We start from the raw sequence: 24,024 nt of genomic DNA, 5'->3' as shown, positions 1-24,024 counted from the left end.
TTGGTATATACGTACAGTACAGTAGAATCTCAGAATTTTTGGGTTTGTGTTCTTAGAGGTCCTCAAAATCTAGAAGTTGTCAGTAATGCAAATTTATGTTTGCATTTGAAAGTTTTCATCAGACTAAAGTGCATTTTGCATTTCAGAGAACATATATTATCTCATTAACTATCACTCTCTATTTTACTGTAGTTAGAGATTTTGACATAGGAACATTTTGATTGAGTACATTTTGAACAAAATTGGTTTTCACTTTGGGAGTAATACAGAAGGATCCTTAACAGTGGGCAACAGGAAACCTACAGGTTAAAAAGGCTCGTAAATTTAGTGGGTTCACATGTATTCCTAAATATACGTTCATGACAGTAAATAATAGTAGTATATATTCTTTATATTACATTTGTTTCTTATGTATGTTAATTAAAATATATACTGTGTTCGTGTCCGTGTGTGCTGTGCATGTGCGTGTGCGTGAATGTGTGTGTGTGTGTGTGCTTGTGTATACAGCAGGGCTCCGCTTTACGGCGTTCCGCTAATACGGACATTTCAAATTATGACCAAAACTCGCTATACAGCTCCCCCACCTGTCTTTCTAATACGGTCACAGCTGCCTACCGAGCACATCTCCTTATTATGTCTGGAAACTTTCCAAAATTTCAAGTGTTTTAAAGTTATTGTATATTTTATATGTATTGTACTTGATAATTAAACTTGTGTACACCTGTACCTAAATAAACTTACACACTGTGCTGGCATGTAGGTACACATTAAAATCACTAAGAGTCTCTACTCTTGATGCAATAATAATATTAATAATAATAATAATAATAATAATAATAATCTCTTGGGCGCATTAATGTCGCATATTACGTTAATATAGACATTTCCCTTAATCTATCTATGATATTTTTTTCAAAATTATATAAGAAACACATTATGTAACACACAAACATGATACATGCACCCACAGTATAAAAATTTATACAAATATATGAGATGTTTACCAAACGGTTTGTAGAAGTGTCGGAAGAATTACGTTTTCTCTAGCCCGTCACCTGTTACTAGGGATAACTGTAGAAAAATATTCCTTTTGTATGCCTTCACTTTATAGCTATAATTCTGTACTAACTTGTACACAGTGTAAGAGTATTTGTTTCGTGATTTAATTATTATAATAATAATAAAAATATTATAAGGTAAAAGTTTCACAAACTCTTACAAATGTACATGAATGAACTAAAACTGGACACGTATTAATACCGTCTATTTCGCCTGACCGAGTGATCGTCCACAACCTGTTCAGTTTGTTTGTTTACGCTGTCTGAGCTCGGTGTATCATTAAATGTTGTATATTACGTTAATATATACATTTTCATTAATCCACCCGTGATATTTTTTTCAAAATTATATAATAAACACGATACATAACATAAATACATAACAACATATGTGTAGAGAACCTAGGATAACCCAAAAAAGTCAGTGACTTACTTCCATTGCCTTCACTCAGAGCATCATTTCTTCTCAAAATGATGTTACATGAGAATGGGAGTGTTCTTCTTTATTTATTCTACCGTATCAATGTAGAGACAACCTGTATACAATGTAACTTGTACACAAACCAGACGTGTACACTGTTTACAAAACTTACCTTCGCCTGGTTTGTTTACATAACTCTGCGCCTGTCCTCTCTCATGCACTCATTCTTTCTCTCTGGTATGGTAGCCTGGCTGACTACCATACATACCACACTTGATTTTTTACAATAAATACTCCTCATCTCACCCTATATTTTAAGACTACATTTTATCGCTCTGGGATGCTTACATAGAATAGTATGTGTGGGTGGGTTGGCCTGGTATGGTAGCCTGGCTGACTACCATACATACCACACTTGATTTTTTACAATAAATACTACTCATCTCACCCTATATTTTAAGGTAAGTAATGAGTGAACTGTATATACATTTTATCGCTCTGGGATGCTTAAATATCATAGAATAGTATGTGTGGGTGGGGTGGCCTGGTATGGTAGCCTGGCTGACTACCATACATACCACACTTGATTTCTTACAATAAATACTACTTGTCTCACCCTAGATTAAGACTATAAATATTTTAAGGTAAGTAATGAGTGCACTATGTGTGTATTGTACTTTTTTATTGTTTTTTTGATGCCTGGTTCTATTGCTAACATAACATATGTTAGTGTAAACTTGTTATCTAGTGTTTGTATGCATTTGTAAGTGGAAAAAAAGGGTGTTCCACTTTACGGCGGTTTCCGCTTTACGGCGGTAGCCTGGAACCTAACCCGCCGTATAAGTGGGGCCCTCCTGTATATGTGTGTGTATGTATATATATATGTGTGTGTATATAAAAATAATGTTCATCAGATAAATATTAACTGGATTATAATTGTTTTATCACTGTTACAGCTGGTAGGTGTTGCTGTATGGGGTAGGTGTGGCACTAGCAGTATAGATACCCAATATTCTGCCTTTATAACACTGTATAGCCCAGATATTTAACTCAAAATAGAAGTTCACTTGGTAAGAATTTTGAAAGTGCATGTAAGTGTTTCTGTAACTTTTGCCTCAATTATCTTAGAGAAAAAGTAATCACATGTATTGCTTCAGTACATTTCAATGTGTTCAAAGGTAGTGCTTTTATTCTTTTTTTTTTTTTAAAAAAAAAAAAGCCTCTGCTTTGTCATAATAGAGGAGGTGCATCACACCTTCCAGTATGTTGCAAATGAACATACATTTATACAGGTACAAACCTTCTAATCCGGCACCCATGGGACTGAGACGCGTCTGATTTTCACGACCGCGCGGTTTTGGAGTAAATACAAAAATTATTAATATAGCTTAATTAATTTCAGTGTACTCTTTACTTCTGTAATTCTTCTTCAGAATGAGGCTACTTGCACATTTAAATGATTTGAGTATTGTGAAGGCTTGATTATTGCTTGTCAGTACCTTGTCTGGTGTGGATGATCCAGCCACAGGATTTTGAAACCTTGATGGCTGCTTGTTAGTAACATTAGCAACCACATCTGCTAACTTTTGTTGCTTTGTGTGTTTCAGCTTCTGATTAGTGTATTTTTATCATAAACTCTCTGACATTATTTGTTATTCTGATATGAAGCTTCTTGCTAAAGACTAGTGATTAAGCACCCACACAGTGCTATACATGAGTTCAGCTCACTCACGATGTATCTACCATTTGACTCGTGTAGTAGTTGTCGTCTCCTACTCCTCCTCCTCCCATTCCTCCTCCTCCTCCCATTCCTCCTCCTCCTCCTCCTCCTCCTCCTCCTCCCATTCCTCCTCCTCCTCCCATTCCTCCTCCTCCTCCTCCCATTCCTCCTCCCATTCCTCCTCCTCCTCCCATTCCTCCTCCTCCTCCCATTCCTCCTCCTCCTCCCATTCCTCCTCCTCCTCCCATTCCTCCTCCTCCTCCCATTCCTCCTCCCATTCCTCCTCCTCCCATTCCTCCTCCTCCTCCTCCTCCTCCTCCTCCTCCTCCTCCTCCTCGAAATTTGACAAGATCTTTATTTTTCCATCAGTATGTGAGTGAGCTAATAAGACATTAGTGTTCACCTTAATTACATTGGTAGCATCACAAGAGATGCCTTCAGCTCTACCTTCATTGCAATAGGCAGAGTGATGGGGTTGTCTGAGTGCCTCTCTGACATAATTACATTGGGCAGAGATAAAAAAAAAAAAAAATTATGAAATACAGCCTCTCCTCGCTTAACGATGGAGTTCAATTCTTAAGACCCCATCAGTAAACGAATTCGTCGCTAAGTGAGAAGCATGCTATAATGGTAGTGGGTTTGTGTCAGCCATCTTTGATATTGTTTTAATGTCACTTTTGCACCTTTAACATTTCTGGTATATTGTAATAAACAGAATAGAGGAAATCAGCTCTGAAATGCATTATTTAGGTATGCACACTGATCAGAGGGCCTGTCGTAAATCTGAGTTGTTGGTAAACAAGTACATAACTAAGTGAGGAGAGGCTGTAGTTTTCACAGGGTTCTCCTCAACTTACGATGGGGTTACGTTCCGAAGAACCCATTAAAGTTGAAAATATCACAAGTCAAATATGAATATATGGCATGATAAATAAGTAAATAAAAAACTGTCACTGAATAGGTAAATAAATAATTAGCATAACTAACTAAATACCAGTCTTGAAAAGTAAATAAATGAATGCAAGTATATCTTGTCAATAATTGTACAGTACAGGTCAGCCATCACTAATCCAGCATCATTGGGACCTGTAGTGTGCTGGATTACAGGGTGGCTAGGTTAGAGTACACTTAATTAACCTATCAGTAGACTCTTTCTGCTACATCTTCCTCATTTTCATCACTACTTTTTCCTCTACTGGCTTGCTGCTGTGGATTTACAACCATCTGCACAATTTCTGAGTCAGTATAATGATGAAATTTGAAATTATGCTAGGTGAAATTAGTGCCGGATTACTGATGGAACCGGATAACTGATTGTCAGATTAGTGATGGCCAACCTGTACTGTACCGCATTACTCTCGCACCATCGTAAAGTCAAAATATCACAAAGCAGGGAGCATCTGTACACTATAGAGCCTCTGAAAACAGAGCAATATTGTGATGTGTCAAACAAACCAGCAAAGTAATATGGTGAATCTCTGTTTTGGGAATAGTTTTCACATTTCATTTATGTAATTCAAGTTAAATATATTGAAAAAGTCAGTTTTGAGAGAATTCCAGTTTACAGGGTGCTGGATTTTGGAGTTTGTAGCTGTATTTATTCTCAAAGGAATTTGCTAATGCTTTTATAATATATATACTACAAAGCTGCAAGTATTTTGCATACTTATGTTCAATAATGAGTTTCTGACTTTTTACAAAATTTACATAACTTTCAAGTTGTAAATAGGGATGGTGTAAATTGTTTGCCAACATAATATGTAAAGAGACTTGAAAGGCAGCATATAATTTCAACAAGAATTCTAGACTGGAGAGAAGGAAACAGTATCTTGAAGAGAAATTAACGATGTAGGTTGACAGAGGTGGAGTTCATATGCAAGGACCAGAGAGGAATAGGATCTGTTAGGAAGTAGCAGCAGCCAGAGGTGCATGGAAGAAGGTAAGGCATTAGGCAGGAAGAAAGTAGGTAAAGCAGATAGATATATAATTTTGGAATAGTAACTATATTTGTTTTATGTATATGTATAAAAGAAGGAAAGGTTCATTTGGATTTGTGCAAAGAATAAGGGCTCCAGAGAGAGTGCAGAAATTAAAGGGGAATAAATTTGTTGAGTATTCCAAGCATAGTGTATAAAAAAAATCATTATAGGAAGAGTTAGAGGACATACAGAAAGTAGAATTACATAGGAACAAGGTTGATTTAGGAGAGGAAAGACTGTATATAGACTAGGTGTTTGCATTAAAGCTTGTAAATGAATAACATTTCAATACAGGTAAGGAGCAGTTTGTTATAATTATAGATTTGTAAAAAGCATATGATAAAGCAGGTATTGCAAATGTATGGAATAGGCAGTAGGTTGTTAAAAGCTATAAAGAGTTTTTATGGGAAGAGTGAAATTCAAGAGAACTCTCTTGTATGGATGTGAAGCATGGGTTGTGAATGTTGCAACAAGGAGAAGGCTAGAGGCAGTGGAGATGTCATGTCTGAGGGCAGTGTGTGGTGTGAATATAATGCAGAGAATCCGTAGTTTGGAAATTAAGAAGAGGTGTGGGATTGCCAAACCTGTTATCCAGAGGGCTGAGGAGGGGTTATTGAGATGGTTTGGACATGTAGAGAGGATGGAATGAAATAGAAAGGCTTCGAGAGTGTATAAATCTGCAGTGGGGGGAAGGTGGTGTAGGGTTCGACCTAGGAAAGGTTGGAGGGAGGGGGTAAAAGAGGTTTTGTGTGCGAGGGGCTTGGACTTTTCAGCAAGTGTGCATGAGTGTGTTAGATAGGAGCAAATGGAGACAAATGGTTTTTAGGGCTTGACATACTTGTTGGAATGTAAGCAATGTAACGTTTATGAAGGGATTCAGGGAAACCAGCAGGTCTGACTTGATTCCTGGAGATGGGAAGTACATTGTCGGCTCTCTGAAGGAGGGATGTTAATGTTGCAGTTTATAACTGTAGTGTAAGCATGCCTCTGGCAAGACAGTGATGGAATGAATGAATGATGAAAGTTTTTCGTTTTTTGGGCCACAGTGCCTTGGTGGGAAATGTGTTAATAAAATATAAAAAAAAAAAAAAAAATCTAGTATTTTCTAGTATAAGTGGGTTTTAGACAGGGATGTGTTTTTTTTTTTTTTTTTTTTTTTTTTTTAAGACAGAGTTGCCAAATAAGGGCATCCTAGTGCTGGAATTAATTTAATATAAAATAGCTGTTGCAATTGCTCTTTGCTGATAACACAGTGCTTTTGAGAGATTTAGAAAAGAAGTTACAGTAGGTGGTGTGCAAAAGAAATAAGTTGCAGATAAACTAGGAAAAGAGCAAGATATTTAAAAGTACAAATAATTGAATTAATAAGTAAATATTATATTTTCCAATAAGGTATGTGTGTACAAGGATTAGTTAAGTCTCTCTAATTACCCTTATAAAAATTCCCATAGTATATATGGCATTTTGGGCAGACTTAAACTAGGAGTAAAACTAATTTTCAAACATGCACAGTTGATTATATTTAAAAGAAATCTAGGTATTTATAGATTGGATGCCATTGAGAGGAGGAGGCAAAGAGGAAGTGAAAGTCTCAAGATATGATGTGTCAGCAGATTGGTCCATGAATGGCAAATAGAATTGTAGGGTAGATGAGGTACAAAAGGTAGCTTGGCTGTTGAAGCATCCATGGAAGAAAAAAATGTAAATATATGTACTATATGTGTATATATACTCTATTGTAGATGAATGGTTCAGAGAACCGACATGTGCAACTCTTGGGTATCTTTATTGAGGAAACGTTTTGCCACACAGTGGCTTCATCAGTCCATACAAAGGAGAAACTTGAAGAACAGGAGGAGAATGAGGTAATCAGTCCCTCAGCCTTGAGTCAATGTGGTCAGTCCATCAATCTTGAATAGAATACGGCATATTAGCGGAGAAGCAGCTTATAAACCGTAGACAGGTGAGGGGCAGCAGTCGTAGGTGGTGTCACATTTGTCCAATGTGGAAGTAGGTCGTGCCCAAGGGTTAGGCAAGTGAAGAATTCCCAAGTATTAAGATCGCAAGAAGTTGCAGTGTCTGACAGGATTGTACTCTATATACAGTATTGTACCTGAATCACTACAATAAAATATATATTTTTTATAACAAATTTCTATTTCTTGTTAACTGAGGTTTTGTTACTGCAACACTTGTGTACTCTGCTTTATATTTATGGCCATAATTATCCATAGATTATAAACACAACTTATCTTCAGCAGTGAGTCATGAGCACAGAGGGAACACTTTAGCTGTTCAGTAGTTATTCAGGCTTACCACAAAGAATATTGGGTAATGTGGAAATTTTGTTAATACCTTAATTCATAATATTCCTGTTGGTCAATCCATAAATGCCTTTATTGCAGTTTTCCAGATTTACCAATAAAAGCATGCTGCTTATACACCAAGATGATGAACCTTAATTTATGATGTTTGATTATTAATATAAGATTGTGTGTATATACTGTATAATACATATGTATATATAAATTACAGTATTTGCAAATTGCAGTATTCTTAAGAAAGATTTATATATGTTCAAATCATTGGCACCCTTAATTATATAATAAATCCTCAAGTGAGTAACATCTGGCATAAACCAACTCCCTTAATTTTGTTTTATGGCAGTTCTGAAGTATTTTATGAAGGAAAACAGTTGTATTCATATTGAAAGATAAAAAAAATCCCATATTTTTATAAGATGGTTTTAGCAAATTTTTCATTCATTGGTTACTTGTGGAAAATAAAGACATCAGCTCTTATAATCACAATGACAGTTCAGTATGATGATGATGGAATTTTTCTAACCTTCAAGTATCCAAAGATTTTAAGACATTAAAACCAAGATTTGTGTGACTGTCATACCTCAGTGAAATTTTATCATTACTGTAGTATAAACTAATATTAGTACAATTAAGGTTAGGTAAGGTTTGTCAGGAAACAGGACAAGTGTTTCCTGATGCTGGTCTTAGATGATGACCTGCTGTGGGAGCTTCTGGTCATCTGACCGAGGCCTTTTGCTGGCTTACCAGTTCACCCCTTTAAAAATTATGGTCATAGTTATATTATTTAGTGAGTACAGTTAAGAAATGAGATCAAAGATAAAACATTGTTGTTTTTAAAAGTATGATTTTTTTGGGTCGTCATGCCTCCATGGAAGATGGCTGGTGTGTTAAAAAACTATTACAATTCTTGATAGTCAGAAAGAATGTTAAATAATATTTCTTTTATTTTCCAAATTTACGTAACTAAACAGACACACTTGACACCCCTAGGCCATTTCTAATTGATTGTGTTCGACTGATACTGCAGCTTGTGTATTCATGGCTATGGATGTATTAGCCCTTGTGGCTTAGCGCTTCTTTTTGATTATAATAATAATATGGATGTATTCTTTTTCTAAGCTTCTTAAAAAAAGATTCCATTCAAATAAACAGAACATAAAATAGCAAGTGCTGATATACAGTATATCAAGTTTTACACCAATGAGTCCTTCTGCTCTTAATAAAAAAAATACATTGTAAGCTGTCTTTATAATAGTTTCTTAAAATTTTAAATACTTCAGAATTGCTTTTCTGTTATTTTAAATTTAGTTTATCTCTGTAATGCTGAACATGTTTTAATTGTGAAACCACTAATTATTAATCCCTTGTCATCCTTTCCTCTTTTTTTTTTTTCTGCATATTTGCTTCTCTGCTGCCTTGTGCACCTTTTGCTTATTTGTGTACCTTCTGCTGCCTTGTGTACATGCTTATTTTAACTAATTTTTTTTTATTAATGATGGCCTATTATAATTATACTTTACATTCTTTCATTTGTTTGCTTAAATTACTAATATCTGCATTTCCAAAATGTTCAAATATTGCTTTCTTACACCTTCATTTATAATGCTCACTTTATTTTCTGTTGGATTATAATTCTTACAATGCAAACTTCTCTTTAATGGAATTCTCCTGGCATTGTATTTACTGGTCATATTGCATGCATTCTTTTCATTCTCTGTAATATCATAATGATAATACATTGATAAAATATGCTTTAATATCTTCTGTGATGCCTTTGATGCACCAATGCTCTGCAATGCTGTGCACATACTGCTGCTGCTTCGCTGCTATACAGGTTAAATCCTCACAGAGTGCCAGAAAGGCAGCTTCGCTGCGTGCCAAATTCGAGAAGTGGGAATCCGAGGTTGAGCGCAACAACGAATATAACCGTGGCGACATACCTGAAGGTGACGAGGAGTGTATGCCATCTATTGACACCGCCCGTAACCTCCGTGCCATGTTTGAGAACAAGGCCCAGGAGGCATCTCGGCCGGTTACTAATCGTCCTAAGATAAAGGTCAACAGATTTGTGGTAAGTAATGATGCTAATTATTGATATTCATAAATGAATGTTTTTCAGATATGAATTTTATTATTGTCTATAAATTTTACAATATTTTAAGAGTCAATATGTTATATTGTATGTGTTATTTATTTCTGCATATATGCCACTTCATTAAAAAATAAAATGTAACTTTCATTTAAACAAATTTTTTCATTTGAAGTTTGCATTGAAAATTGATAAGGAAATTTATATAGTTTTAGATACTGTACTTAACTGTTATTAGGTTTAAGACAATAATGTTGTAAACTGGGATTGTGTTGAACAAAATTAAAATATTTATTTGATTTATACTGTTCTCACACGAGTACTTTAATTTTTGGGTATGTAACACATGAAAGTTACTTATTTACTTTATGGGGATAGAAGTGTCATAGAGACATGTCAGGTGATTCTTGCTGACAGTTTATGTAAATTTGACTTTTATATTATTCAGAATATAACAGATTATGTTCCAAATCCTATAAAGTAAACTGTAATAATCTGTTGTTGCATACACAATTTGTGCAAATATATTAAGTGAAGGTGTTCAAGCTCAACATTAATACTAACAGTTGTGTAAAGCATCTTGCTGCAAGATTTGTAAATATGAATATGTGCATTGTATCTATTTTATGGCACTTGTACTATTAACATTATTAATATAGAGTATAGCATGTATTATAACATTGTACTTGTGCAAATTGTCACAAACCCTTGTATGTTTGATTATTATTTGTAATTACAGGAAAAGAACTGTTTGTGTGTATGTGTCTGCATGTGTATGTATGTGTGATGCATGCATGATTTGCAGAGTTAATTTGTATTCTTTGCATAGACACTTCTACAGTAATATTTATATAGAGTCCAAGTCATTGTTCTTAGAATTAACCATTTTTGTTTCTTTAATATCCTGGGAAGTGACAGTTTGCAGAGCAAGAAAATAAAATGCTTGTAAATCTTAATCTATATTGTGCATAATCACTCACATGACTCTGAAGCAGTATCTGTTACATATGTATGTTGAACTATCTGCTTTTCTTAGGCATGTCACCACAAGAGTAGCTTTTTTACTTTCAGTGAGATAATTTACTTTTTATAATATTTATATACTTTATTTCCACATAACTCGAGCATTGGATGTATACTATTAGTGTGCTAAATAACATGAGTGTAATTAACATAATGGAAAGTACTGTGATGGATCGCCCAATTCAGCACTGTGGTAGTCACTAGATAAAAGGCCCATAACCACTATCTCAGCTCTTGTTTTTAGTGATACAAGCATTGACTGCATCAATAAGTATTAGTTGCCTGATGTGATGTATATTATCAAGGTGATGAAGACTTCATAACCTTAACATTACTACCACTTAATAGTAACCCAGTATATTTCACCTGAAAATCTACCATTATTCCTCTTCAAGATAAATGGAATATTGCACTGCTGCCCATGTGGAAAGAAATAAGAGGCAAACTGGAATAATGCATCCAGGTCTGCTGTGGTGGTGTGTGACTCTTTTGTGCTCTAAATATAAGCATCATCTAGTGGTGTCTGTGTAAACTAACTACTCTCTTCATTTTGCATTTTGCATTTTCTAAATGGAAAGTGGTATTCTTTCTTTGTTTCATGAGCACTTGTTTATATGTAGTAGCATTGCTGTTTATTCCACTTGGAAGAAAGTGTGTACTGGTAGGGACAAAGTTTGACTTGGGTCAAAAGCAAGCCTTGTATATATCTCGTTATACCTACAAAATACAGAATGATAAAAATTATAGCAAAAGGTAGGCGAGTACTAATACATTACTCATAATGCAAATTAAGAAAGATATTTTAAAGTAAATGTAATTCTAGGAATCGGCCAGTGTGATAATAATAATAAGGCTGATTTTAATAAATAAAAAAATACAGGCCAAACATCCAGTGAATTGGACTTACCTGAGTGTATTAGCCATACTACTAAGTCATAAACAAGAGTGTGACTATATATATAAGAGCAGAGGTTTATAAGACTAATGGTCAGGTTACGATTGTATGCTTTTAAGAAGGAAAAAAAAAATTAATTTTGTTTTTTAACACACCAGCCATCTCACACTGAGGTAGGGTGATCACAAAAGAAAAACACTTGCACCATCACTCACTCTGTTACTGTCTTGCCAAAGGAGCACTGATGCTACAGCTCAGATGACCCTCCAAACTGCAGTATTCCCACTCCTTCAGAATGCAGACACTATACTTCCTACTTCCAAGACTCAAGTCCAGCTAACCAGTTTCCCTGAATCCCCTCATAAAGGTTACCTTGCTCACACTCCAACAGCATGTCAAGTCATAAAATCCACTTGCCTCCAGTTACTCCTCTCTAACACGCTCACACTTGCCTGCTAAATGTCCAAGCACCTCATGTACAAAGCCTCCTTTGCCTCCTTCAATCTTTCCTACTCCACCTTCCTTCCACTATAGGTTTATACACCCTCCAAGGCATCTTATTTTGCTCCATCCTCTCTAAGTATCCAGACCTCCTCAACAACCCCTCCTCAGTCCTCTTGGATAATACTTTTAATAACCTTGCATCTCCTTTTAAAATTTATTAACTTTATGCTTCAACAAATGGTCGTGCAAAATATATATGCATTTGGTAAAGTTATGACTGATTTGGCTTTTGAATATGAGCGGACATCTGTTTGGCCAGTGTTGAGGACGCCCTGTTTCTTTTCTCTTTTCTCATTAATACAATATTGATATTTGTAAGAAAATTATAAGAATAGAATTTTGGGTATGTAAATTCTGAGGATATTTTTATATAAATATTGTATTGCATGTTCATATTTTGAGGACCACTTTCCTCATTGACAAAAAATAATGTTACATGCCTTTAAACTGAAAGCCTGTATCATAATGTGATGTTTTCTCAACTGCTATCACATTTCACCTCCAGTCTCTACATTCTTTAGATTGTTAGAGAGTTTACTAACATTTTTTTTAGAATATTAGGGTGTTTAGAATGTTAATAAAACTTAATGTGAGCCGTAAGTGAAACATTGAGTGAGGCAATGATCAGAAAATTTTTGTGGCCAGTTTGGTTTTTCAATTTGATCTTCTGGATTGGTGCCTAGTATTGAAGTTGTTTCTTTAGACCATACCCCCGGCCGGGATTGAACCCGCGGTCATAGAGTCTCAAAACTCCAGCCCGTCGCGTTAGCCACTAGACCAGCTAGCCACAATAAGATTCATCCAACTAGGTATATTTCTACACCATAGGAAAGTTAGCACAGGCACCTCTGTGACCACAAATGCAAGTTTTTACAGACGAATCTCCAGCTAGCGTGGCCGTGACGAACTCTAGCTCAAGTCCCTTCACTGCCGTCAACATGACTCATGTTGACGGCAGTGAAGGGACTTGAGCTAGAGTTCGTCACGGCCACGCTAGCTGGAGATTCGTCTGTAAAAACTTGCATTTGTGGTCACAGAGGTGCCTGTGCTAACTTTCCTATTGTGTAGAAATATACCTAGTTGGATGAATCTTATTGTGGCTAGCTGGTCTAGTGGCTAACGCGACGGGCTGGAGTTTTGAGACTCTATGACCGCGGGTTCAATCCCGGCCGGGGGTATGGTTTATTTGCAATCGTGTCATTACGATTTCTTGAGTCTTGTTTCTTTAGATATCACTAAAGGCATTATTATTGACATTCATAAAAAATTACTTGGCAAAACAAAAAAGCATGGAGCATATTTTTTCTAAATAATTATGGATATGTCTGCCTTTCATTGTTAAGCAATGCACCTTGTTAAAACAGAGCACTTCTTCTTCCCAAAGTTTCAAAATATTTCTTAATTTTGAAAAAAAAAGAAAAAAAAAAGTGAGTGCCATATGTTCTTGTGCCAAAAAATAAATGTAGAGTGAAACCTCTGGTCACGAACGTTTCCGAACACAAACAAATTGGTTCACGACCAAAAAATTCACCAGATTTTTGTATCTGGTCACGAACACACAGTTGGGTGCCGAACAAATGGTTGTGCCAATTTTCACGTTCCACGCCATTTTTTTTGCACACACGGATTTTCCCCACTTCCTGTTGTTTATGTACACCTAACAAAGACCCTCGCCTTGTAGTCGGTCTCAGTCAGACGTGAACTCCGTGTTGTATTTTGTGTTTTTTAATTCATTTTGTTTTCTTGGTTGTTTATGGTATGTTTTTTCTGTTATTTAAGTTCTTTTTCTCTATTAAACTGTGCATTATTTTGTATAATTAAGGATTTTTCAAACTTTGATTATTTTTTTTTGTGCTTAAAACTCTTTAAAAACCTGTTTACAGTGAACGGTTCGTGCAGTGTTAGTTTTCTTTGTTGTTCAAGGTTTTTATACTTAGTTTACTATTACACTGTGCACTCTGTGGTATAATTTAACTATTTTTGTGCTTAAAAATCTTAAAAAAAACAATATTTACATACAGTTCATAGGGGTCTGGAACAGATTAATTGTATTTATATACAATCCAGTGGGGAAATTTGGTTCGGGTCACAACCAGATCCGGTGACAACCAGAGTTTTGGGACGAATTATGGTCGTGACCAGAGGTTCCACTGGATTTGGTAAAAAGGTTGGAGCAATATAATCGCAGCTTTTGTCATGACTCTTACAAGATCATCCATGCTTATGTTGTGTACTTGTTAAATTGTGATTGCAAGTTAGATCTTGGTTCCTGGCCCTGCCCCACCTTTCATCTTGGCACTTGCCAGATTCACTTCCTACTAGCTTAAATAACAAAAAGGCACAATACCGTGACTGGAACGATACACAAATAACCCGCACATAAAAGAGAGAAGCTTACGACGACGTTTCGGTCCGACTTGGACCATTGACAAAGTCACAGTGTGACTTTGTCAATGGTCCAAGTCGGACCGAAACGTCGTCGTAAGCTTCTCTCTTTTATGTGCGGGTTATTTGTGTATCCTACTAGCTTCATGGGCACCTTCGTACCTGCTCGTAAACTATAACTGTACCACCACTTCTTTGTTGAGGTTGTTCCATGTCCTGACCATTCAGAGACTGAAGAAATACTTCTTGAGATTTGTGTGGCTCATCTGTATCTACCTTCCAGCTGTGGCCCAAAATACCTATTTCCCACCTCTCAAATAGCCTATTCCTGTCTATCAGTTCTTCTGAATAATTTATAGGTTGGTATCATGTCTTCCCTGGTCTGTCTGTCCTCCAGTGTTGTTAGATTTAATTCTGTTAACCTCTTCTCATAGCTTGTATGAATTCCCTCTGGAACTAGTCTTATTGCATACCTGTCTGCACTTTCTCCAGTTTCTTAATACTTTTTTCTGGTGTGGTTACCATACCATTGCTACATACTCTCAGATGGCTCTAACATATGTTGTGAAAGGGCCTGGAATGACTCTTTGTTGAAATTCTGAAGACTACTCATAGATTTGCCAAACAAGCATTGGCTGCAGAGGTTATTCAGCTGATTTGAGCCTCTGCCAATATGCTTGGCCCTATGCTCACCCCAGGTCTTTCTCAGTGAATGAGGTCTGGAGCCTCTGTCCCCTGACTCCATGTCCAGTCTTCTTGCCTCTTCTCCAGGCTTCATAACCTTGCATTTGCTTGGGCTTCAATTCAAGCCAATACTCATCTGACCAATCTTGCAGTTTGTCCAGATCCATTCGCAACCTTTCTCTGTCCTTATGGTTTTATTCTCCTCATTAGTTTTACATCATCTTCAAACTTAGTCCTATCTGGTATATCAGTCATATAAAAAAGAAATGACACTGGTTCTTGTTACTCCTTCCCTTTCTAACATCTCTTACTGGATAAAGCCCTTGTGGTTTAGCACTTCTTTTTTATTAATAATAATAATCTTACTGGATAATCACTCAGCATCCTTCTCCTAGGGTACGGTTTTACACACCGGAGTACATTCCATATTGTTCTTGCCTACACCTTAAGTTCTTACTCTGGTCTCCTGTGGGGTATACAGGTCCTCCATCACAAATCCGGCATCATTGGGACCTGTAGTGTGCCGGATTACTGAGTTTGCCGAATTACAGAGTGGTTAGGTTAGAATACACTTAATAAAATTAACCAACTCGACTTACACAGTTCATTGAACATTGGCAAAAATCGAACATTTCCGCTACTTTGAGCTCAATTTCAAGGTACTTTTCGTCATGAAAGCAATCAAAATCATGTCTATTTCTGTAATATATCTTCCATTCTATCAAATGAGTCCAAAAAATGAGAATACAACCATAAAAACCATACAAAAATATACTACAAAGAGGCGGCTAATGGCTGAGAAGTGAACTCCCTTATTTATCGTCCGTCTTTTTTATTTTTGTCGTACGTTAAGAAGCATCTTTCCATCATACATTGCCCAAGTTTCAGTGAGATAGCCCAACAAACAACCGACAAAAAAAAATATTTACCAAAAATCATATATGACAAGCCCAAGCCAGGTACTGGAAATAAGTCACTTTGTCTGACTTTTCTGGGTTATCCCAGGTTCTCTATACATACACTGCTATGTATGATAATCTATGTAACTATATTTGTGTATACCTGAATAAACTTATTTACTTCTAGTCTGTCAACTGAGTACAAGAAACTGCCCATTCACTTATTTCAACTACCCAATAAAGTGGTCAGAAATTGGCAATTTGGCCGATTTCACACAAATTTCAACAGATGCCAATTTCAAAATAGGATCCAGAATAAACAATGTAGACATTCCTGGCAATAAAATACATTTTCTCTGTTCATTAGTCACGGCTACAGGCCCCTCTTATATTACTCTTGCTTACCATTTAGAATTTTTATTCACAAAAAAAAATAAAAGATTTACTGTTATGCAGACTACTGCATTATTGTAATAATTGTAATAATGTCAATCCATTCTTGACTCCGTACTGGAATTTGGACTGGCAGGTGGACAGATATTGGACGGGGACATCATTTGTTTACTCTTGAGCTTCACTAAAGAATAGAACATTTTCGCTACTGTGAGCGCAATTTCAAGGTACTTTTCATCATGAAAGCAATCAAAATCATATCTATTTCTGTAATATATCTTTCATTCTATCAAATGAGACTGAAAAAATGAGAATATAACCATAACAACCATACAAAAATATACCGCTAAGCGGCTGCTAATGGCTGAGAAGTGAACTCCGCTATTAATGGTCTGATTTCTTTCATTTTTGGTGTACGTGAAGTATCTTTCAATCATACATTGCCCAAGTTTGAATAAGATAACCCAACAAACAACTGAGAAAATAATAATAATAGTAATATAATAATAATAATAATAATAATAATAATAATAAAAGTATGAGTGTACCTGGTAAAGTGTATGGTAGAGTTATAATTGAAAGAATTAAGAGTAAGACGGAGAATAGGATAGCAGATGAACAAGGAGGCTTTAGGAAAGGTAGGGGGTGTGTGGACCAGGTGTTTACAGTGAAACATATAAGTGAACAGTATTTAGATAAGGCTAAAGAGGTCTTTGTGGCATTTATGGATTTGGAAAAGGCGTATGACAGGGTGGATAGGGGGGCAATGTGGCAGATGTTGCAAGTGTATGGTGTAGGAGGTAGGTTACTGAAAGCAGTGAAGAGTTTTTACGAGGATAGTGAGGCTCAAGTTAGAGTATGTAGGAAAGAGGGAAATTTTTTCCCAGTAAAAGTAGGCCTTAGACAAGGATGTGTGATGTCACCGTGGTTGTTTAATATATTTATAGATGGGGTTGTAAGAGAAGTAAATGCGAGGGTCTTGGCAAGAGGCGTGGAGTTAAAAGATAAAGAATCACACACAAAGTGGGAGTTGTCACAGCTGCTCTTTGCTGATGACACTGTGCTCTTGGGAGATTCTGAAGAGAAGTTGCAGAGATTGGTGGATGAATTTGGTAGGGTGTGCAAAAGAAGAAAATTAAAGGTGAATACAGGAAAGAGTAAGGTTATGAGGATAACAAAAAGATTAGGTGATGAAAGATTGAATATCAGATTGGAGGGAGAGAGTATGGAGGAGGTGAACGTATTCAGATATTTGGGAGTGGACGTGTCAGCGGATGGGTCTATGAAAGATGAGGTGAATCATAGAATTGATGAGGGAAAAAGAGTGAGTGGTGCACTTAGGAGTCTGTGGAGACAAAGAACTTTGTCCTTGGAGGCAAAGAGGGGAATGTATGAGAGTATAGTTTTACCAACGCTCTTATATGGGTGTGAAGCGTGGGTGATGAATGTTGCAGCGAGGAGAAGGCTGGAGGCAGTGGAGATGTCATGTCTGAGGGCAATGTGTGGTGTGAATATAATGCAGAGAATTCGTAGTTTGGAAGTTAGGAGGAGGTGCGGGATTACCAAAACTGTTGTCCAGAGGGCTGAGGAAGGGTTGTTGAGGTGGTTCGGACATGTAGAGAGAATGGAGCGAAACAGAATGACTTCAAGAGTGTATCAGTCTGTAGTGGAAGGAAGGCGGGGTAGGGGTCGGCCTAGGAAGGGTTGGAGGGAGGGGGTAAAGGAGGTTTTGTGTGCGAGGGGCTTGGACTTCCAGCAGGCATGCTTGAGCGTGTTTGATAGGAGTGAATGGAGACAAATGGTTTTTAATACTTGACGTGCTGTTGGAGTGTGAGCAAAGTAACATTTATGAAGGGATTCAGGGAAACCGGCAGGCCGGACTTGAGTCCTGGAGATGGGAAGTACAGTGCCTGCACTCTGAAGGAGGGGTGTTAATGTTGCAGTTTAAAAACTGTAGTGTAAAGCACCCTTCTGGCAAGACAGTGATGGAGTGAATGATGGTGAAAGTTTTTCTTTTTCGGGCCACCCTGCCTTGGTGGGAATCGGCCGGTGTGATAATAAAAAAAAATAAAAATAATATCTTTATTTACTACACGTACATGTACAAGGTATACAGGCCTAGCTGACATCAGTGACAGACTACTGTATAGAAAGGCACTTGTTATGCTGAGTATTTCAAGAAAATTAGGTCAGTGTCCCAGGATAACACCCACACTAGTCGACTAACACCCAGGTACCCATTTACTGATGGGTAAACATAGACAACAGGTGTAAAGAAACACGCCTAATGTTTCTACCCTGGCTGGGAATCGAATATTTACCAAAAATCATATATGGCTAACCCAAGCCAGGTACTAAAAATAAGCCACATTGACTTTTTTGGGGTTATCTCTGCTGCTATGTGTGATAATCTATAGAGAGAAAATAACTTTTTTGTTTCATGTTTATGGTGGAGTACGAGTGTATATCATAGTTAGCCCTGTGCTTCACTCCGTTTTCTCTAATATAAGCCACCAAGACAAGGATAGGAGAATGGTATTTGTTTACCATATCCTCTTCATAACTCTGTTGAACTGCTTGGTCTTATGACAAATATTATTCGTTCTGGAGCATTTAACATGTTTTATGTTATTTATATTGTTTATTATGTCATATTAGATCAATTGTGATAGGCAAATAAGCTGTAGTGTTGATATTAGCGTAATAATAAAGCATATTCTCCTGCTTCATGAGACTGAGTTCATGACAACCAACAGTGGCTTCAAAGCCACCTTATCTTTAATGGATAATGTACTGTGTAGGTGCTTTACATAATGAGAAGCATTTCTTTTATTCTTGGAACCATGGCTAGGGCTAAAAGTAAGCAAGTTAAAACAATAAATGGAGAAAAAGAAATTGGAATGACTTGTGCATCAAGTAGCGCCACCAAACAGTACCAGTAGGTTGGTGTGGCGACCCTGGAAATTTGAAATTAAGCTAGCCAAAATTAGTGCCGAATAACTGATTGCCGGATTTGTGATGGCGGACCTGTAGTATCAAATACCTTCTTGCAGTCTGAGAAAATGGAATACACCCATCCCTCTCTTCTATTTCACTTCAATTACATTCTCATAGAATTCCAAGAGGTTGGTAAGACAAAATTTGTGTGAACCTCACTGATTGTGTCATGAGTCAATTTTTAACACACAGGGAAAAATACTGGTAGGAATACAGTTGCCACATACAAAGACACCACTTAAAATATAAGTTTTGTAAAAAAAAATCTTTACCTTCTAAAAGCATAAATGAATAATTGTATAATCTTGGTTACCAAGATTATACTATTATTTAGACTTGTGGTGCTTGACAGACAGAGTATTGCATAAGAATTATGCTGTTTTTCCTTTCTCTTTATATCTGAATTACATTATTTACATACTCTAGATAGATTTTATGCAGAGGAAACATTTGGAGAGAAGTCTTGGAAATCAAAATAAAAGCTTTGTATGATGCCTCATGCCATCAGTAAACAGTGATTTCAATAATGAGGATTACAGACAAGTAGTGGCATTTATGTTCTAAGAGCACACTTACGATTTATGTTTCAATCTCGACAACGGTATTGAGGGTTGTATACAAGTACTCTTGGCTATCAGTCTAGCCATGAAAAATTTTTCAGGTTGGTAGCTTTAGAAGGATACTGTGCAAGATGTATTGATATGTAGCTTTACATTCTTAATTTCTAGGTGAGATTCAATAGACAAGCTATTAGCTTAATATTATATACAGGTAGGTGATACCTATGTCATACAAACACATTTCTAGTTACTGAAGTTATACTTTTTCATAGTTTAACACAAGGCATGTTTTATCCCAAATCAAATGTTTCTGCAGTTTTACATATTAATCCCTCACACTTATAATGAGAGAACTGAGTTTACCAGAAATTGAGCACTAGTAGTTGATGTGACTAACCTACATAGAAGTTTTAGTGGCCTACAGTTGACACTTCACCTCCCATTCTCAGTGAAAACCTGCCACAGCTACCCCCCCGAGCCTATTGTTCATCATCATCATGTGTTGAGTGGCAGTCATAGGCCTACAGATACTCATCTTCTATCAACTTCATTGCAAGTTCAGCAGTTGCTGCAAATGTATTACATCAAATATGTGAAACAGTCTGCTGTGGAAACAGTTTGTTAGTATAAAATGTTGAAGAAAAAACGAACATGAAGCAGTACTGTATGTATATATACTCTATATGTATTAAATATGGCAAGATTGCTATTCATTATTGCTATACAAGATTACTATTCATTTTTAGCAAACATGAAACAACAAAATGAAGATTAATTTTCTCTTTCAAACTTAAGACAGTGATGGAAGTTTCATGAGCAGTAAATGAAGTGGAGAACTTTTTACTTATTATTATTATTTTAATTTTTATTATTCTTGTTTACCCATGATTTTTGCAGACCTCTATCTTTCCATGTTTGTATGTGTGATACTCTATGTGCAGGTAATATTCTGTCCTACAGTTAGTAATTCATTGCTTCATTTTCCAAAAAAGTATTGTAATTACAGTATCCCAAACATTTTATTTTGGCATTTCTATAAATGCCAAGGATATATTAAAATAGTCTTCTGGTTACTGTACCAGAGACACAGCTGTTGTCTATTATTGCATATATAGAGCTGGTCACTGATTTATTTAAGGGCAAATTTCCTTAGCCATATTGAAGCCATTTCACTTGGAAAGTATTCCAAGTTGGTTATTAGTATGATTTAGACAGTGCCTTTGAATAAATGGATTATTTTTTATTGTGTAACATCTAATAATTACTGTAATATATTTTGGACATGTCATTTGCAAATTGTGCACTTAACTTTTTTTGTACAAGTTTATGCTTTAATATAAGTTTGCTCAGTAAAAATCATATTATCTCAATGAAGAACGAATATATAAAATATATCCTTGTTAAAACATTTATAAACTTGTAGCAATCTAAAATGTAATTATAACAAGCACTGTCTGTTACTTATATCTTGTATAACTAATAGAAATAGTGTTCACTTGAGTTGATGAATCCCACATCAGTAATGTGTTGGTTATCTCATGTTTTTTATCAGAACTATTGTATGTAAAAGCTTTCCATGTGGAGCACTTGCATAAATGTTTGTCGTATTGTAATAAATCATTTTTGTAAAGAATCATGGTTGTTTTGTACAATAAAAAACTTCAATTTACCTTGTTGTTATTTAGCTAATGAAAATACTGTATATTTACAAAGCATTATTTCAAGCAAACTTAACTTCAGCGAGAATTATTCAAAACTTTTCCAACAGATTAGTGTAATTTATTAAAAGATTTGGTGCGAATATTAAGGAATAAATCTAATAACAGTTTGTACATAAAACACATCATCATAATATAAGAAAGTATTGTGAACCATAATGAGTCAGTCTGATTTTAAGATATACAGCAATTTCTTTCCCAGTGTTCATGTGAGTCACCCTAGTGTATGTTGTCCACACAGTGGGTGAGATTGGTTATTGAAATAGTCGTCCTTGACAACTTAACCTAAACTTTTGCTGCTTCATTAGCCTTATGCCATACCATTAATGTAATGTCTTGCCAGTAGTCAATTTGTATTCTTTAGCCAGTTACTTAAAGCATTTACATGTGTATAGATTACATATTGCTACAGTATTATGAAAATATTTAAATTGCAGACAGAATTTTTACTTAAAACAGTGTAATAAAATATATGTCAGTTTTATGAAAGTGTAATACATTGAGCCTAATTCATGTTCCATGAGCTAGGGTGATTTTTCAAATTAAAATGCAAAATTCTTGATTTTGTAAATAAAATTTAGAATTATAAAAATACTTCAGATTCAGAAATTTAGAATATTTTATTCAGAATATTCAGAGTAATAGATCTTTTTCAAAATTAATATTAAGAAAAGCTGATTGAGCTTGAAAAATTTCAATTATGGCAAGTGAGAAAAAAAAAGATATTAAGATGTCTTAGTCTTTTATCACTTGGCAAAATTACAGTAAGAATTTTATTAGTCTTACAATTCTTGAATTTCAGAGAGGAGTCTGAATTGAAAACAAACTGAATACTGGTTACAGTACCACTCTGAAAAAAATGTTAAAGTGGTGATCTCACCTCAGCATCTGATAGATTTCTTACTTCACTTTTTATACCTTTACTTTCCAGATATTCTTGCTCTCTCTTCGATTTCTTAGCTAATGCTGATTTCTTCACAGACTGTGACCCATGAATATAATACCAGTAATACTATATGAATTTGGGAGAATTTTGAATTGAAGAACTCTGAATTGGAGCGAAGTTAATAGTTATTCCACTGAAAGCTTAAAATATCAACAGAAATTAAGTGATTTGAATAAATTCTGAATATATATTTCTTTGATAAATGTACACCCAGTGATACAGCTTTAGAAACATGATTAAAATTGAGGGTTGGTTTAATTTTGCTGTTAATAATAGAAAAATGATCTTATTTACTGCTTTCTGTGGACTAGTACTTAAATTTATTATATTATAAATTGAAGTTTATTTAAAAATGAGATAAGCAAATAGATTTTGGTTCAGGAAGTTGTATAGAGCAAATACAGTCACATCACTGACCTAGTTCAATCACCATGTCCAAATACTTTAGAACAAATTTGTTATACGTTTTGGGTGTCAGCTTCATTTCATTAATTTAAAAAGAAACTTAAGAGTTTGAATCTTTTGTACCATAATAATTCAGAAATGAATAGTTATTGACTTTAGAAAGAATCACAAATAAACTACTAGAAAAATCACTGTGCATGCTGAAGGAAATATGAAAAAATGTGCCTTACGTTTTGACGAACATTCATTTCAATTATAAATATGTACTACCATAGCAGAGAATATGCTTCCTTAATTTCCATTAAAGATCATTGGCATGTCTTTCAAATGATATAAATGCTGTAACTTATTAACAGAAAAATAATGTTTTATCACTAGACTGTTTTCATCGGTACATTATTGAACATGCTATATGATGAATTTTCATGACGTAATTATCAACTTTGTATTTAAATTTGTATAAATTGGTTAATAAATTATTATGTTTAGGGATTGTCTATAACCCTAGCTTTATGTAATGTCTGCAGCAAGATACACCAAAGTGCAATATTATGGTAAGAAAAAAGTCGATTAAGTTGTTATTCTGATGTGTGATTTACATTAATCTCTTAACATAAAGATTACTTAGCAGTTTGCAATATAAAATACATTTGTATTGTTTGCCTACTATAATTTTGCATGAATTTATTTTATGTACATATTTTAACACTTGTATTTTTTATACAAGTCTTTCAGGATCTTGTTATTTAACATCATGTTCACATAGTTTGCGTCAAGAGAAGCTTAAAGGGATTGTCATAAGGTCTTTCTAACTTTATAAGTTATTAACTGATTTATCTGAAAGTTTCCTCTTTTATAGAGCACTGTAAGAATGGCATTAATTCATTTGATCCCAAACTATCATTTTGATCAAAAAGATTGTTTGGGAGAATTATATGTACTTGTATATACATTTTCCTTTTAAATCCATCATCATATCTTTTAACATACCAGTCATCTCTCACCAAGGTAGGGTTATGCATAA

General features: G+C 35.3%; 1 protein-coding gene across 50 annotated transcripts in view; it reads left to right on the top strand.

The window, feature by feature from the left end:
- LOC128692140 (trichohyalin) overlaps positions 1–23,488 on the top strand; it is a 219,903-nt gene extending 196,415 nt beyond the window's left edge. For 49 of the 50 annotated variants that reach the window (XM_053781172.2, XM_053781183.2, XM_053781167.2 and 46 more), the window contains 2 exons: positions 9,337–9,573; positions 20,381–23,488. In XM_053781172.2, the coding sequence (XP_053637147.2) occupies positions 9,337–9,573; positions 20,381–20,383 (240 nt within the window). In that variant the 3' untranslated portion in view covers positions 20,384–23,488. The remainder of the gene's footprint in view (positions 1–9,336; positions 9,574–20,380) is intronic. The other variant, XM_053781166.2, reaches the window with a different exon arrangement.
- Positions 23,489–24,024: the final 536 nt, after the last annotated feature.

This window comes from Cherax quadricarinatus, chromosome 15 (assembly GCF_038502225.1).
Source record: "Cherax quadricarinatus isolate ZL_2023a chromosome 15, ASM3850222v1, whole genome shotgun sequence".
Lineage (NCBI taxonomy): Eukaryota > Metazoa > Arthropoda > Malacostraca > Decapoda > Parastacidae > Cherax > Cherax quadricarinatus.
Note: the sequence above shows the minus strand (reverse complement) of the source record. Positions and strands in the feature narration are given on the sequence as shown.